This window comes from Gambusia affinis, linkage group LG04 (assembly GCF_019740435.1).
Source record: "Gambusia affinis linkage group LG04, SWU_Gaff_1.0, whole genome shotgun sequence".
NCBI classification, from domain to species: domain Eukaryota; kingdom Metazoa; phylum Chordata; class Actinopteri; order Cyprinodontiformes; family Poeciliidae; genus Gambusia; species Gambusia affinis.
Window position 1 is genome coordinate 8,885,397 of NC_057871.1, and position 16,279 is coordinate 8,901,675.

Below are 16,279 nucleotides of genomic sequence, written 5' to 3' on the forward strand. Positions count from 1 at the left end.
CGACTAATTCATTCATTCCCTTCCACTCCGCCTTCCACTGCACTTTTGTGTTTCAATCCTGGAACGCTGTTCTTCTTCTCTCTTTTCTTGACACACTAGCAGAGGTGGTCGTGTTAAAAATACTGCTGTGGAAAAATAGAAACACAAGGTCCAAAACAATGTTGTTTGCACGCTGGTGTTTCTGTGTATTCCCAGTCATTCACCCACACCCACACACACCCACACACACACACCCATGTCCATGAATTGATGTACACACTGAGTCTCAGTGGACATGTAGGAACAGCACGTCTAAAGATGGGTAACCCTGTCGCCCTGTCCCACTGTGCTGTCCTCGGCTTTGACAGGATATTTGAGTGTGTGTTTGGGCTGGCGTGTGCCGTTGTTTGTGTGTTTGTTTTTGACAGTGTCTGCGTGTGCGACCTTGACACCGAGCTACACCAGGGAGACCCCTGAGCTTTCTTCCCTACTCCTCTCTACCCTCCGTCTCGCGTCTGCTAAACAACCTGACACATCGCCGTCACCGCGGTGATGACAAGGGAGAGGATGTTCGCGCCCGGGGGTGCCATGGAGACCACATCCTGAGACCCCCACCTGACAGACGCAACTAAATGTACACTCGCAAAAAGGAAAACTTGCGCGCACAAAAACACGCAGCTAACGTCGCCGCTGAAGTTTTTCTTCTGCGAATTTTTAAAGCCGACTCCATGAGCTGGCTAGAAGTATTGAAAGAGATAATCTAGAAACTTTGACTTGCCAACTTTGCTTTATCTCAGCACTCGGCTGCCAAATTATCCTCCTTTTTGTTCACTCTGTCTAATATCATACCTTCATTAAGCAAGCAACTCTCTTCTGCTGTTCCCCTTCCCACTCCGTCTCTCTGTCTCCTTCTCTCTGCAGCAGGGGTGCTGACACTCGAAGGGGGTGTAGGAAAGCACTGAGGCAGAACCGACAGAACGAGAGGCAGGGAAGAGGAATGGGTTGGAGGGGGTGAGAGGGAGGCAGAATGGAGGGAGGGGGCATCAGGGTCTGTGACTGTCAGCTATGGGAGAGGGATCCCCTGGGAGGAGGGATGGTTCAGGAGAAAAAAAAATGAAAGAAAGAGCAAAAGACTGAGAAAAGGAGAGTAAGTCAGCAGAGAAATGGGGGGAAGAAGCAGAGGAGAATGTTGTTTTGATGTGAGGGGTGACGGGTGGTCTGTACTGAGGCGGACCAGAGGAGAAAGGAGAAAAATAAAGATAAAAGATTGGAGGGAGTTGAGGGAGGAGGAGACATGAGGAAGAGTAGACCCCAGACAGTGAGTAGTAAATGAGGGAGAAAAGCTAACCTATCATCCACTGGGTGGAAGGACCACTATAGTCTGACTGAGCTCTCCAACTCAGACACATTCGACTAGTCTCTGTGTGTTAGAAACACGGGACGGAGGTTAATGTTCAGTATGAGTGAAAAATGACTAAACTAAGCAAAAATTAATATAAAAAAGTCAGGATGAGCTATTAACCATAATAAAACAAGCTAAACTTAAGATAAGAATGATCTAAACATGACAAATGTGAAATTAAATAATCTAAGCTTAACTAAAATAGTTTAAACTAAATTGGTTAAACTGACTGAAACTAATAAAACTAAGCTAAATTAAATATCTTAAACTACACGCTGTGTTAAACTAAACTAAAACAAGCTAAAACCAGTACCAAACTAGTATAATATAAGATAAAATAATTAAACCAAACTAAGTTAAAGATGTTGAATAGTATAGTTATTGTGTTCAGTTCCTTATTGTTTCTCAACACACTTCGTTTTCTGTTTTGTGCTTTCTTTCAGGGGGAGATTTTTCTGGAAGTCCATATTCCCACCCACAGTATTCCACGTACAATGAATCATGGAGATTTCCAAACCCTAGTCTATTAGGTTGGTACATACCAAATATTTATATGCAAATATGAATAAACGTGCTACTGTATGTCATATAATTTAGCCAACGCCCTTGTTCCGATGGCCATATGTCTTCCCTTTACTGTCTCTTATACTAAAGTGGATTGTAAAAATCTTTTGCAATATTTTTTATATAAAAGGATGAGGAGAAGAGAAGTGAGGAATTGAGGACAGCAGGTTGTAGAAAGTGGATTTTATGATAGAATCGTAAAGTGAATTCATAATCAAAAAAGCTGCCAAGAGGCCGTTGGTGATTCAAGACTATCTGTAGAAATCTGGTCTCAGGTGTTTAAATCTATAAACAATTGTCAAAAGAAATCCAGAAGAAGTCCCCTTTGCAGTTTGCAACAAGTCATGTAGGTGACACAGCAAATGTATGGAAGAAGTTGAAATGTCTGGATGAGACCAAACTAGAGCAGTGTATTTTAAGAAACTTAAAATACACATCAAGCTGAGCAAACCATTTACACGGTTAGGACTATGATGACATGCAGAATCCTTCCCACCTTCTCCTTTTCTCTCATCAACTCTCAATTTTCCTGCTTCCCTCCTTCCCCTCTGTCTGCAGTGTTTCAGCAGGATTATGGGTCTCTCCTGGGGACGGAGATCGGCTGCTCGTCCAGTCTCTTCACCAGTCAGGCAGGACAAATGCAAGGTAGGTGGACAGAGAGAGAGGAAGAGAGGGAGAAAAAGAGAAAAGTTACCTCATAAGGAGACAGGTGATAAGAGGCAAATTCAGTGGAGCAAACCAATGGAAGAATGTGTGGAGAATGTGAGGACGAGATTCAGATTTGGAGACACCAAAGCTGGAGAGAAGAACAAAATGCCAAATGAGTAAACCTCCTGCTTTAAAATCAGGGAGAGGGTTTCTAAAATCTAGAGCGGGACTAAAGAGTTTGTCAGTTCGACTTAATGCCTCACTTCCCCAAAGAGGCTCCCGAGATTACCTGGACTGCGGACAGACACAACCTGTCGGCGTTCAGCTGCTCTGATTGATGGAAGGGACAGAGACGGGTGTGTGTGTTACGGTGAGAGGGAGAGGGTTTCTGTGTGTGCACTTGGGGTTATGGTATTGAATTGACCTCCTCCCTGGAGAGAGAAAAGACTCAAGGGATCAGTGGTGGTAGAGCTGTACTTGGCGTGTCAACTTGGACTGTCACTTGGACGGTGCGAGGAGTATCTCTGTGAGGGGGCGGGGGGGCGATCCGCCGAGAGAGAAAAAAAGTCAAGCCCAATCTATTGGTTGTACGTGAAAGAGAGACTATTTTTTCTGCCATTAGCCTCATCAGCTCATGTCATCTCATGCCTGCCTTTCACTGCTCCGCTCCGCGCTGAAATATAATCTTAGCAGAAAATTGAAGCCGCTCATTTCACATTTACACTGCATTTAAAAAGAGAATTCAGATTTATTACAGACCGAGTCATATTTTTGTCATTTTAACCATCATTCCTATCTGTAATAGAAATGACTCTGTCCAACGTAATTACTGAGATTCATGAGCATGATGACATTGTGACCGAAGTCCGTGGGGGGGGGGGAGAAATGAGCTGGAGACGGTGAAAAAAGGTTTAAGGTATTATAATATTTATGTTTTCTTGTAAAAATCTTGAGTTATGACCGTAATCACCACTTTAAATCAGAATTATTGTAACAAACATCATGAAAGTATAAAACAATCCCATTATCTGCATTTAGTTTGGAGACATGTAGCACGCCTTCATTTTCTGTTTTGTTGCAGTGGATGTTAATAAAGCTCCTTTGCTTTTCTGCAGTCACTGTCATTTATGGTAAAAGGAGGTAATGGTTCAGCATCGGCCACAATTAAAATGAAGATGAGTTCAACAACTAAAAGTATATTAATCTTTCTGGAGAATTAGTAGAATTATGCCTTTATTCTAAATATATTTATTCAGTTGGGGGAAAATCCCACTTGAAGAGAAATTATTTTTTTAAATTAAATGAAACAGGACAACATTTCTTCCAAAGCCCCTGAAAAACTTAGCTAAGTTTACAGCATTGTGAATTCTTTGAAATACAAGGATCTATTAATAATAATAATATACTATACCTTTGCACTGAACAAGAGATCTTTCAGCAAGACAAGTTATTTAAAACACAGGGGCAAATTAAAAAATATTGGGGTTTTTTACATAGTTACATTTTAAGTTGCATGCAGTTTGAGGATTTTGTCAGTAGATGTCACTGTATCACACAAACCGATTACTAAAAGATGAGAAAAAAAGATAAATTATGAGAACAAATTACTCTTCTGCTTTTCGATAAGTATATATTAATAGTAAAAAAAAAAAGTGAGTACACCCCATTTAAATTATATTATTTTGCTTAATAAATAATGTCTTTGTAGAATCTGTTGTGAAAACCAGATCAATTATTCAAGAAAAATCTTAGAATTGACATATAATTGAGGCTGTATTTTTTATTTTTTTACTATGATTAACGTCTTACACTGCCAAAGAAGGAGCTTTTTCCCTCTTTATTGATATTTATGAATTGCTGTTGAGTCAAAAAGGAAATTTGTGCTTTATTTTAAACTCACACTTTGTCGCTTCATCACAGCCTCCATTCCTTTCACACCCAGAAACAACCATTTTGTACCAGTTAATTTCTATCGGTAGTCAAATGTTCTGATGTCTTGAGGAGACACACAATGGCAAAAATTCTGAAATTTCACACTCATTCTTATTTTATTGTACATATCTTATATTTTAGTTTCTGAAAATGTATAGTGGCTCTCATTCCTTTTTATGCAAGACAGATCGTGTGCAAAGTGCACGAAAAATGATAAAATCTGCATGATAAAATGAAAATGGCTCAGAAGCAAATTGAGCAGCATTTGTTGTGAATATATGCAAATTTAACAAGAGAAAACTTGTTCATCTAAGTTGCAAAACAACACACTGTATCCTGAAGAAGCATTTGATGTTAAGAAATTACAAACATATCTGTGTATTATATCAAACTTTGAATGAAATGTTATGTAGTTTCTTCTTATAATTTGAGTTACTCATGTTCCAGACAGTTGAAAGAAATGTAACTGTCCGTGTTTGTGTGCAGGATCGCCGTATTATTACAGTGCAACGTCACGGGGAGCCGGCCCTGCTGCCACTGCAACAGCCTCTGCCTACGATCGCCACTGACCCCTCCAGAAATCAGAGAAGGATGGAGAGCAGGAAGACCAGGGAGGAATAAATGGATAGCACCAGCACCGTTCAGTAAAAACCTGCCTGTACGAGCAAGGACTGAGGCAAGAAGGAGTTTTTCCAGATCTTTTGACATCAGTGATGTTTGCTTTTCATTTGATTCCAAACCAACAAATACTGTCTAGTTGTACATTACTGTACAAATACAGAAAACATTTTATTAAAAGTACCATTACAAATTTGGACCCTCCCACATTATGTTCAGACTTTTTTTTTATTCCATTCATGAAACCCAAGAAGTCAAGCTAGTTGTTTTCCTTAGAGACTGCTATATATTTGAACAAATCAGAGCAAATCCCTTCGTAGACAGTACTTTTTATGACTTGACATCAATCAATTTTCTATGCCATGCTGCAGTGGAGTGAAGACAATCCAATCCTCATAAATCTGAAAGACCAAAATCCTCCATGAATTTATTCTACTTTGTTTTCTGTGGCTTCAACACAACTAATCTAGAAACACAATGTTGAATGAGGAACAACTTTTTATGGCAGAAGTTTACCATCCCTCTATCTTTACTTTTTGTTACTTTGTTTGAGCCTTTTATACCAGCTGAGCACAAGGAAGAAAGTGTGTGGCAGTGGTATTTATACCCTTTTCTGTTACGTCACAACAAACCGTGAAGGAAAAGAAAATGACACGTTCTTTTAACTGAGAAGCCTCCTCATGGCTGCCACTAGTTTTCAGGATGATGTGCAGTGTTTCTCATTTCAGCTGCATACTACTTTGTGTTGGTATATCGAATAAAAAAACATAAATTGCATTGAAATTTGTGGTTATAATGTAAAGGAAAAAAATCTGAAAAGTTTAAGGGGCATGAATACTTTGCCCTGTAAAGTATTCTGGAGGCTGGAGTTAGTGTCCCAAAGTGGCATTTTTTAGCTTTCTGGTTGTAAGATTCAGTAAAAACGTATCAGATGTGCGGCCTGATTTGCTCATCATCACTTATAATCAACTGTTTAATGGTGGGGTTCGGCAAACATCAGCACTATTACCTAATAAAACCTGCATCCTCACAACATGGTTATATTTAGAGAACTGGCTGACCGATGCCAAAGACGGCAACCACTCACTTGCTTGGAAATTGTTTGACTGGTAAACCAGAAGCATTTCTTAGCTTTCCCACATCATGTGCAAAATAGCATTTTCATCATACACTGTATATGCAGACAGGTTAGAATCAAACTTGCTTGTGAAGGCACTGCAGAGATCTTATTAGATATACAATCTAAAGTTTTAATAACATCTGACTTCTTTGTTTTCCTTACATAAATGTCAATGTTTTAACCAGTTTTGATCAGACCTAAAGGAGAATTTTGAGAGATATTTTAGTTGCAATATTTCAGATAACCAGGTGAAAAACAAATCTGTTTTAGAAGTTTCCTGTTGTCTCAATCTATCCACGCCTTCAGATCCATGCTTGCATTTAAGTGGCGCAAATGACATCAGACAACTAGAGTATTTACCCTTTGCAGATGTCTTCTGCTTCTTTCTTTATGAATGACAAATTTATTTATTGAGGAGAAGAAAGTCATCAAAACCAGTTTCACAATTTAATTGTACCCCTGTTTAATTTTACATTTACTGTGATTTAACTCATTGTTTTTGGTTCAATTTAATCAGCCAAATCTCTGGACCTATAAAATCAGGAAATCAGGGATTCTCCAGTCACACTTCAATGTAAAGCAAAACTAACAAATAAGAGACGAAGCTATTGACAACTGTCAGTCTGACCAGAGTCACGAAATAAATTTCTAAGTCTTTGGGACAGTTGACAATTTCAGACAACATCCAACACTTATGAACTTTTGCAGGAGCGGACAGCCTTCTAAAATTATTCACGAATTCATCCATAACCATAAGGAAAAATCGAAAAATCCAGAACAATTTCTGCCGGCCTGGCTTGCCTCAGTTAGAGTCAGTGGCAAAATTGTAATCAAAAAGAACCCAGAGGCCTGTGAGGCATCTTGATTTTTCCTGGGAATTTAGGGAAAGGTATTCTGGACTTGTTTGAAGAAAAGTGGAAACTGTGGACTGTGTCTGAGGATGTCAGTGTCTGTACTTAAATCAGATGAGAGAATGTTTGATGATATGAAACATTAAAGTGTGACACCATAGCAGAAGTACAAGACATCTGCAAAGAGGCAAAGACTTTCTCATAGCACTATACATGCCTCTCAGTAAAGCACAACCGAAAATCTGAGCCCTCCACTATATGAACTGTTCAAATAAACCAAAAATCCTTCCCACCTATTGTTGTCACTGTACATTAAGGTGCTATCCTACCTCCCCAGCAAAGATTTTGTAGTCCTGTTCAAGAGCTATTTATCATGGAGGAGACACAGAGTAATATATTCAGAGGTTTTTCTGCGCTGCACTCCTGGGTGAGAGTAAACGCTTGTTGTGATTTATGATAGTGTCATGTGCTAGAATAGTGATATTATGATGTGGACGACGATGCAGTTAATAATGAAATCTGAAAAACTTTCAGTACAATAAGAAGTCTTTGTTTATAAATGTGATCAAATTGAGATTTTCCTGTTTATATTTTGTTGCCTGGTACCAATCGACAGAGGCGTCTCCTGCAAATGTTCAGATCAAGAACCAGGAATCAACCCTTGTTTTCTCGTTCTCTGGTTCTCCTGTGCTGTTGATTACTTTTTTGAAACTCCCCAAAGATGGCTCCCCCTAGTGGATTGGCTGACAAAAGCACAAAGAGACTAAAATCACTGTTTTTATCGAGTTCTTCTCCCCCCCTTTCTGACTGCTTGTGTTGTTTGAGATACTGAAAGAATTCCTATAAAGCTTTGTTTTTATAAAGAAATCTGTGAAAAGTTTCTCCTTTTCTTTCAAGTTGACTTTGCTTTATTCCCTACATCACTTCTGCGCTGCGACAATTGCTTGACACCAGGGTTGAGGCCTTACCCATCATGTTTAGAATAGGATGGACTTGCCTTCTGGCATTGATCTGAAATCAGTGTGTTGTTCTTCACACACACACATCAGAGTGTGACGGCAACGTCTTCCTTGTTCGCAAGATTTAAAGAAATCAGTGAAACAGAAAACAATTTTATTTATTCCCGTTCAAATTTCAGAGTATAAGTTTTATCCATGAAAACAGTTAAAAAGCCACTCGCTGTGGTTTTAGCAGATATCTGCAAGTGTTTATAAAGTCTTTGGTTTCCTTTCTTTATCATGGTTGACTCATTATTGTTCATCATTGCTGCTGTGCAGTTTTAGCAAACACCAAATCTGCAGTGGGGAACAAAACAGAGGTTTACAAACCTCTGCTAAGCAAGATCATTTTAAAACTTTACTCTTTCTTTGATCTTTTTATTTTAAATAATATTTTGTAAAAGTTCTGCATCGGCATCGCTAAAGAAGAGTTGTGTGACAGCAGACCAGCTGACCTGCTGGTCCTCATCTCAGCTGTAGGTTTTCCTTTTTTCTGTCTTTTCCTCTCAGTTCTTCTGAGGCATTATCGAACCTGAACCACACCAGCTGAAAACAAGGACAGTGCCTTTGGTTTTATATATGTCGACATCCCCCTTACTGAACGTGAGACGCTAAAACTAAAATTGGCCTCACTGTCTCTTAAGTCTATTAAAATACTCTGGACATCTGCATTTGTGAATTCAAACAAACCTCTTAACAGTGACATAAAGCTTCACCTTCCACACCTAAAACTGATCTGCCACAGAATGAGTCCTGGATGAGGGAAATGAATGTGTTTTCAATCACAGACCTGCTAAACTTCATTCTCTTTTTTCAGCTCTGTACATGGCAACGTATTGCTCAGAATAATTAGACGATAAATTTGATTGCTTATTTAGGTGTCAGTATTTTAACGGCTTCTGATTTAAAGCTTAGTTAATGTTTCTTTCTCTGTCATGATAAAGTTGCCAAAATGTGCACTTTAGTGAACATCAGTCAGCTTTCTTGATGTCGACCTGAGAGCAGATCAATCAGTGAATCAATAGCTGAATCAGCTGCTCTCCATTTACTTTTATACTAGAACATTCAGAAGCTGTCAATGCAGCCCATAAAGATAAAGTTATCTCAAACTAAATGTCTTTTTTTATATATCTACATAGCTTAAAGAGATATTTAAGTCAGCCAAAATCAGTAATAGCAAAACTCTAATTGGTGTATCTCTAATTAATTTTATTTGAATGTCAATGACCTTCGTTGGACTCCTGACAGAAAACATACAGGCCAGTATGGATGCTTCCAAAAGCCAAGAGAATATGTTTAACTAAGGTTTAACTTCAAAGTACTGCAGTATGCTAGCTAGTTAAAATGTTGGAGTGTAGCAAGTCAGCGTCAAATCACTTTACAAAAAAGTCTAAGATCTTAATGATCTTAATGAAAACAAACAATCAGAAACTACGACTAAGCTTTTAATATTCAACTCAGACTGTTTCAAATGAAATATTTATGTATTGTATGTAAATTGAGGGCAGGTCACCCCAAATACTGTAGGATGCTGTTTTACAAGAGGAGAACAAACACTAATATTGTGCAGATTTGTACATTGGCGCAGGAACACAATGTAAACGTATCAAGAGTTATAATATTTCTATGAACATTTCCTGATAGACAGCAGAGGGTTTGGCCTGGATCTGTGATTGAAAGGTTCACATTCAAGAAATGCTGATTAAAACTGTAATAAGGGATGCCACACAGGCAAAAATACCCACTTCTTTTCAGACACAAATCTAACCAACACAAAAGATACAACCCAGCCAGCTAATGATCGAAAATATTTACATTCGCACGTTTTTGGGGCAGCAGCCTCAAACAGGCTAAACTTAGCGCCTGCTACCTTTTGCAGCTCCGAATCAGCTGGCGGTGCATTAACAGGATTATTTGTTAACTCTGCGTCTCATAGAGAAACAGCCTCTCCTGCCACTGCTTTGACCCAACGGGTTCACATGCGGAGAGAAAGGATTGTCTCTGACCACCAGTGGTTTCAATTTGCAGCTGTGACATTGACTGGACGACTTGTCATTGCAGGTGGTAGTGACTGTAGAAAGGGTGCCGGGCAGAGACCACACACATACAGACACGCATACACACGCATCCTTATAGAAATATTAGTATAGACGCACTCTCTCCCTCCCTTTGTCCTCTGTAAAGTGGTGATCGCTCCTCCTCTTGTTCCCCTGTGTTCCCCAGGGGAGCCCAAACCTGCTGTGCCATCACAAGCTCGTCCCGTTTCTCCTCTCCCCCCCAATTCCTCGGCCCTAATCTCATCATATCTCATGCACTCATCATCTTCCTCACTTCACTTCTCTGCCGTCCTCCTGTAGGACTGCCACACCACCAAGATAAGGTATAGCAGAACTGTGGGTTGATTTCAAGCATGTGACCTTTCTTAAAAAGTTCTCCTTGTTTCATCAGACAGCTCTGTTAAAAATCAAAAATCTTTCAGATCAGATCTTCCCCCTTGCAGTGCTATAAAAATAATTTCCTCCTTTACAGATTTCCTGTTTCTGCTTTCTTTTTCTTTTTCTTTTTTTTTTGTACTTATATTTCCAATCAGAAAAAGATAACATTAGTTAAAAAAAATAGTAGTTTCAAATGTTAATTTTAATTATTACTGGAAAAAAGCAATCCAAAATGGCAGAACCTCAGAACTGGTTTTGCCTTACCTTCAAGCGTTTGGGATATCTGCCACTGAGTTTTTTACATCTCTGTGGAGGAAGTATGGTCTACTTATGTTTGTTCAAACTCAGCCCCATTGGTGGGTTTTCCAACATAAACACATTGTTAAAGTACGCACCACTTCATACTAACTGGATACTAGCTAGACTCTTTGACAAGTAAAATTCGTTTGGATGGAAGTTTACTTTTGGGATTCTTTTAGCCTACTTCCAGTTGGCTTTCAGGTTCTATTTAAGCATCTGAGCTTGGCTATTGAAAGGACTAAAACTGTGGCTAAAACAATTAAATTGTGATTTAACAAAAACCTTTCTTTGTTTTTATTCAAGTTATCTTTGTATGAAATAAAAAGCTTTTGCTTGACGAAAAAGCAAAAACAGTCTAAATCTGAAAGGGATCTAATACTTTTTACATCTCTGTAAGAAGGTAAAGCAAAATAACATTTAAAACCTGCTTCACATCAAACAAACAAAAATACTTCTCCACCCCTGAATTCAATCTTCTCTGAAATAGATAACATCCATTAGTTTTGAATCCAGCTCCAAGTCAAATCAGAGGCAGAAATAAATGCAAATCAGTTTGTTTTTTTAAATTATGATTTTCCACCAAGTGTGCGCTGCTCGACTGTATCTCAATATGAATCCCAAACCAGAGGGGAATTCAGCATCACATCTTGACAGCAATTAGTGGCACAATCTGTTCCATGCTTGCCGATATAACTAGGCTTCAGACAGATCTCACGCTGAAGCGTTACAGTGTTCCCTACATCTTTATATTATTCAACTGTGGAAGAGAACTAATGCGCACGAATCAGCCGACAAAAACCTGACTTAAGCAGCTGTTTCAATCAAAAAAAGAAATAGATACATGAGTTCTCACCTTACTGTGGCCTTTTGTGTAACAATCTGGAGTTGTTTTAATATTATGTTGATTTTGTGTGTATGCTTGCGTGCGTATGTGTGTGTGTCCATGGCTTCCTATTTAGCCTGTTGAGGAGATATTTCTATCTGTGTTTTGGCTGAAAATAATACAAAAAATATGAACAGAAAACACAGGAATACAGAAATACATTGTGATGCAAAGACACACAAGGAATAAATTTGGTTCTGATATTTTCCTTTCTTCAAAATACAAACACAACTAAAAGAAAACATATCCGTTAACATTCACCAAAGCCTGTGATGCCTGTTTTAAATATTTGATTCTTGTACAAAAACATATAAAAGGGCAGAAAAGACTTACAGATACATAAAATGAAGTATTGCCTTTGAATATTCTGGAGGGGATGGTTTGAAAAAAAAGTGAAATGCTTCTTTATGAAAATGTGTATGTTTTTTATTCAATTTTCTAGTAGTTGCAAACAAATCTTGGTGTTTTTTCTCTGTGTCGTGTGTTGTCTTAATATTTGAATGTATTTTACTGCAGTGCGACTTTGCCAAAGATATCATATCACTTGATTTCTCTTCAACAACCCTCGTTTTATTTTTTGCTCCTGGCTGGAAATTGGTTTTATCCCGAAAGCCGGAAATAAGTGGTGAATTTGTTATAAGGGTTATGTTTTCTATTTTTATGGTTATATTATGGTTATTTAATTTCCTGGCTTTGATTTTTAGTGTAAAATTTTGAATTACAGTTTGCTTGATGCATCTCTTCATACTCAGTCTGTGTACCTGTCCATCTGTCCACCAGAGTGACTGTTTGTTGGTGAATTATTCCATTTATGTATCAGTAATGTGAAACTGAGAAGTAACTATTTGTAAATATTTGCCATAATTTTATTGGTCCTTCAGAATAAAAATAATTTTTTGGAAGTTAAATGCTCTGATTGAGTTCTTTGATCAACATTTAGGCATTTACTTAAATGTTGGTTCTTTTCTTTGCAACACACAACAGTGAACAGTTTATCTCTTTCCCTGCTTTTTGTCACCTGACAAATCAGAACGAGTTTAGCCTCCCGGTGCTGCAGTCTTGGCTGTTGGCCGAAGCGGTGTGTGTGTTTTTGTGTGTGTCTGTGCTTAGGAGAGAAGGAAGCGGGAGAGGGGTGATAATAGGACACAAGCCACGACATGGCAACAACACGCCGCACACACAGAAAACAGCACATCCCCAGCTTGAGACACAGGCTCTGCTGTCCGCAGATTGGGTGTCTGCCCAGATCACTGAAACAGAAACAACTCCTGTGTGTGTATGTGACTCTGTTTTGGTTCTTTGCCAACAAACGGATGCCCTGTAAGAGCGCGGAAGAATGCATCACAGGGTGGAGGATTAACACTGAACACGACCTTTTAACTTTATCCCTATACCAACCTTCAAGGTTGGAAACAGGAAAAAGAACAAAAAAAAACTTAGGACGCGTTGTTGTGTCTGGTATATCTGTGGTCCGTTTTTGTCACCTTTTACAACAGCAAACAGGACTTGGGAAGCTCCAAACAAATAAAATGTTCTTAAGATCATCTTAAGTTGTTAAGTAATGATATCATTTTGAATTTGTTGTTATAGTTTTTTTTTCGTCACGAGAAAAAAAAGCAACAACGTTGGAGGTTGTTTGTTTTGTTTTAATCATATTTGGACAGACAGAAATATTATAGCAATGCTGACAATATTACAGAATTCAACTATTGCAATTGAGCAATACAAACTGAAGAAACTATCTTCTTGACTTTTACATGAAACTACTTAAATAAATGCAATCTTTAAATCTTCATGCTGAAGATTAAAATAACTACAAGTTATTGCTAGCTAAAACAGATAATCTTAGACACAGGCATATCAGATCAGGAGCACAGGAGTCTAACATCTTCGTTTCAAAGAAAGTTTAGTCTGTTTGACACACATTTGGTTCAGTGAAGCGGTGAAAAGTGTCAGCTTCTCTTATCCTCACACTGATGACCAGAACAGGTACAACTTCAGGCTCTGCCCTCTGAAGCATCAGTTGCAGCTCCAGATCTCCGGCTTGCCCTCCAGTGGAGACCAGCAGCTCCTAAACAGAGAGAAGGATGACCACACCTCAACAATGCAGATTCCTGACAAAGGAAAGACAGAGGCTTCAGAGACAGGGAGATGGCTACAAGATTCTCAGGGAAATTATTTAATTCTAGCTACCAGTGGACAAGGTTTTGTAATTTTATTCTATGAATATGCTTTGAGTAGAATAAAGTTTCGAAATGTAAAACTAAGATTCAAATAAAAAAAGGATGCTTTCTCTTTGTCAGTTGCTTGTTTAGCAGCAACAATCTAAAGTTGTCATTGTCTGGAGGACTTGACCGTTTATATCATAGAATGTGAAAATGTGATCCTATTCTTATTGATTCCACTGCTTCAGTTCATGAAGGTTTTCTGACATTTGTTTATGTACAGCTCTCTTTAGTTTCCACAGAAACATTACAGTCAAACTGCAATCTGAGCCATGACATTATTTTCTTTTTCAACCTTTCTGTTGCAGATGTGCCCATGTTTTTAGAGAGACGATCGTCCTCAATGGTTTGTCCAAATATTCACAAACAGTGTCAGTGTGAGCTGGTGTACCATTTGTCATATAAATCTTCCCACAAATTTGGGTCTTGTTTAAAGCAGTAGGACACCCTCTGCTCTCTGTGCGTTCCTGCCGTACGTTCAAATTACGTAACCTCTAACACCTTTTACCTCTCCTCCTCCTTTCATCTCCCCCCTCATATGGCTTCCTATGAAACAGCCAAAGACAGACAACAGCGGTACTTATGGAGGCCAAGAAGTCATGCAAATTAATGTCAGTCAGCGTCTGTATATTTTGGCCCTCTTGAGCCCCTGTAGGGAGGAGGAGCGGGTCCAACTCAGTATAATTGGGCTTCAGATGATTAGAGAAGAGGACTTCATGCAGAAGAGAAAACGGGAAGAGATGCTGAAGATGTATTAGGAGCAAGAGAAAAAGAGATATAAATTAAGCAGGAGGCAAAGCAGAGAGAATCCGACAAATAACTGAGAGGAGAAGGAAGAAAGAGTGAAATGAGACGACATATTCATGACTTATTTTGCATTTGCAGCTCTGCAAAATCTTTCCTTTCTTTTTCTTCTTAACACTTTGGATGTTCACCCAAACTAAATAAATTAAAGAATTTTGGTAATTAGTTTTATGATGGGTGTAATTTTTATGTCATTCTATAATCATGGTGTTCATGATGTTTTTTTGATTTTATTTATTTGCAGATCTGTGAAATACAACAGAAACTCATAGAAACTGTGTTGAAATACACAGGAAAACCTACATCCTGAGCAGACAAACCAAATTGAACTCCAATATAAATAAGTTTGTCTTTAAAATAAATAATTGCACATAAATATGCACGATGGGTAATATAGACTGCATTTATGACTGTATTGAAGTCATACTTGCAATGAATTGTATGTAAAATTCATGAACAAAAAAAAATTAAATCAGATATAGCTGATTCAAATATTATATACAGTTGTTTTCAAAAGTATTCACACACCTTGAAACTCTTGAGGAGATTTTAAGACGTGTTAGGTAAAACTATATATTCATCAATAGACCTTCATTGTTATCTGCAACTTGCATAAATCAAAAATATATGCAAATTTGTGGTTGCAAAATGTATCAAAATCTGACAAAAGTAAGATGTATCCAAACATTTCACATTTTATTTAATTGATAGCTTCCTTCCCTCTACCCTGAACTGTCAACTTAACATCATGTGGCACAATCTAATCTCCCTTGACAAATGTAACCTGCTTTAATTAGTTAATAAGGCCATAAATAAAAAATGTGAACACTAGTAATTTGTACTGTAAAACAAGGAGGATTATCCAACTATGTAGCCACTTTGCAATATTCTGATTCTGTTCAAAATAAGCCCAGGAGCCAATCTCAGTGTACAGCATAAATTATAAAAACGTAGTATGCCAATGCAACAACAGGCTGATTTCTATTAACTCACAGAGATGCGCAAATAAGAGATAACAACAAATAAATCCCACAAACATTTGCAACCTGAGCAACTGGCCTAAGCAAGTTAACAACTTTGCAAATGGTTGAATAGAGCTGGTTGAAATGGATCAGGCGTACGCTCAGGATGCTTTTGGGTGCCTCCCTGTGGAAGATCTCTGGGCTTAACCCACCGGAATGAAACCCCAGGGCAGACATATAAAACACTGGAGGGACTGTAAACCGCTTCTGGAAAAATTATTATTTTAATAGATGAGAGCGATAAAGGAACCTTTAATCTGTGAAAGTATCTCTTTTTTTTTTTTTTACTATTTTGTCTTCCAATAGTGTTTTATGACTCTGCAAGTGATGCAGGTATTTTGAAAATTCATTCACATGGCAAGCACACACACAGTCCAGTTGCCAGCAAATCAAATAAAGTGAAAATCTCTGACACACAATCTCTGACACACAAATGAATCTGGTTTGACCTTTTCACAGAAGGCCTTTGAACCTCCCACAATTAACCTCTACATGCTT

General features: G+C 38.3%; 1 protein-coding gene across 3 annotated transcripts in view; it reads left to right on the forward strand.

Moving 5' to 3' along the window:
* The window catches only part of pax5 (paired box 5), a 65,709-nt gene extending 53,112 nt beyond the window's left edge, over window positions 1–12,597 (forward strand). For all 3 annotated transcript variants that reach the window (XM_044115169.1, XM_044115168.1, XM_044115170.1), the window contains 3 exons: window positions 1,825–1,911; window positions 2,504–2,590; window positions 5,012–12,597. In XM_044115169.1, coding sequence (XP_043971104.1) covers window positions 1,825–1,911; window positions 2,504–2,590; window positions 5,012–5,094 — 257 coding nt within the window. In that variant the 3' untranslated portion in view covers window positions 5,095–12,597. The remainder of the gene's footprint in view (window positions 1–1,824; window positions 1,912–2,503; window positions 2,591–5,011) is intronic.
* The last annotated feature ends 3,682 nt before the right edge of the window (window positions 12,598–16,279 follow it).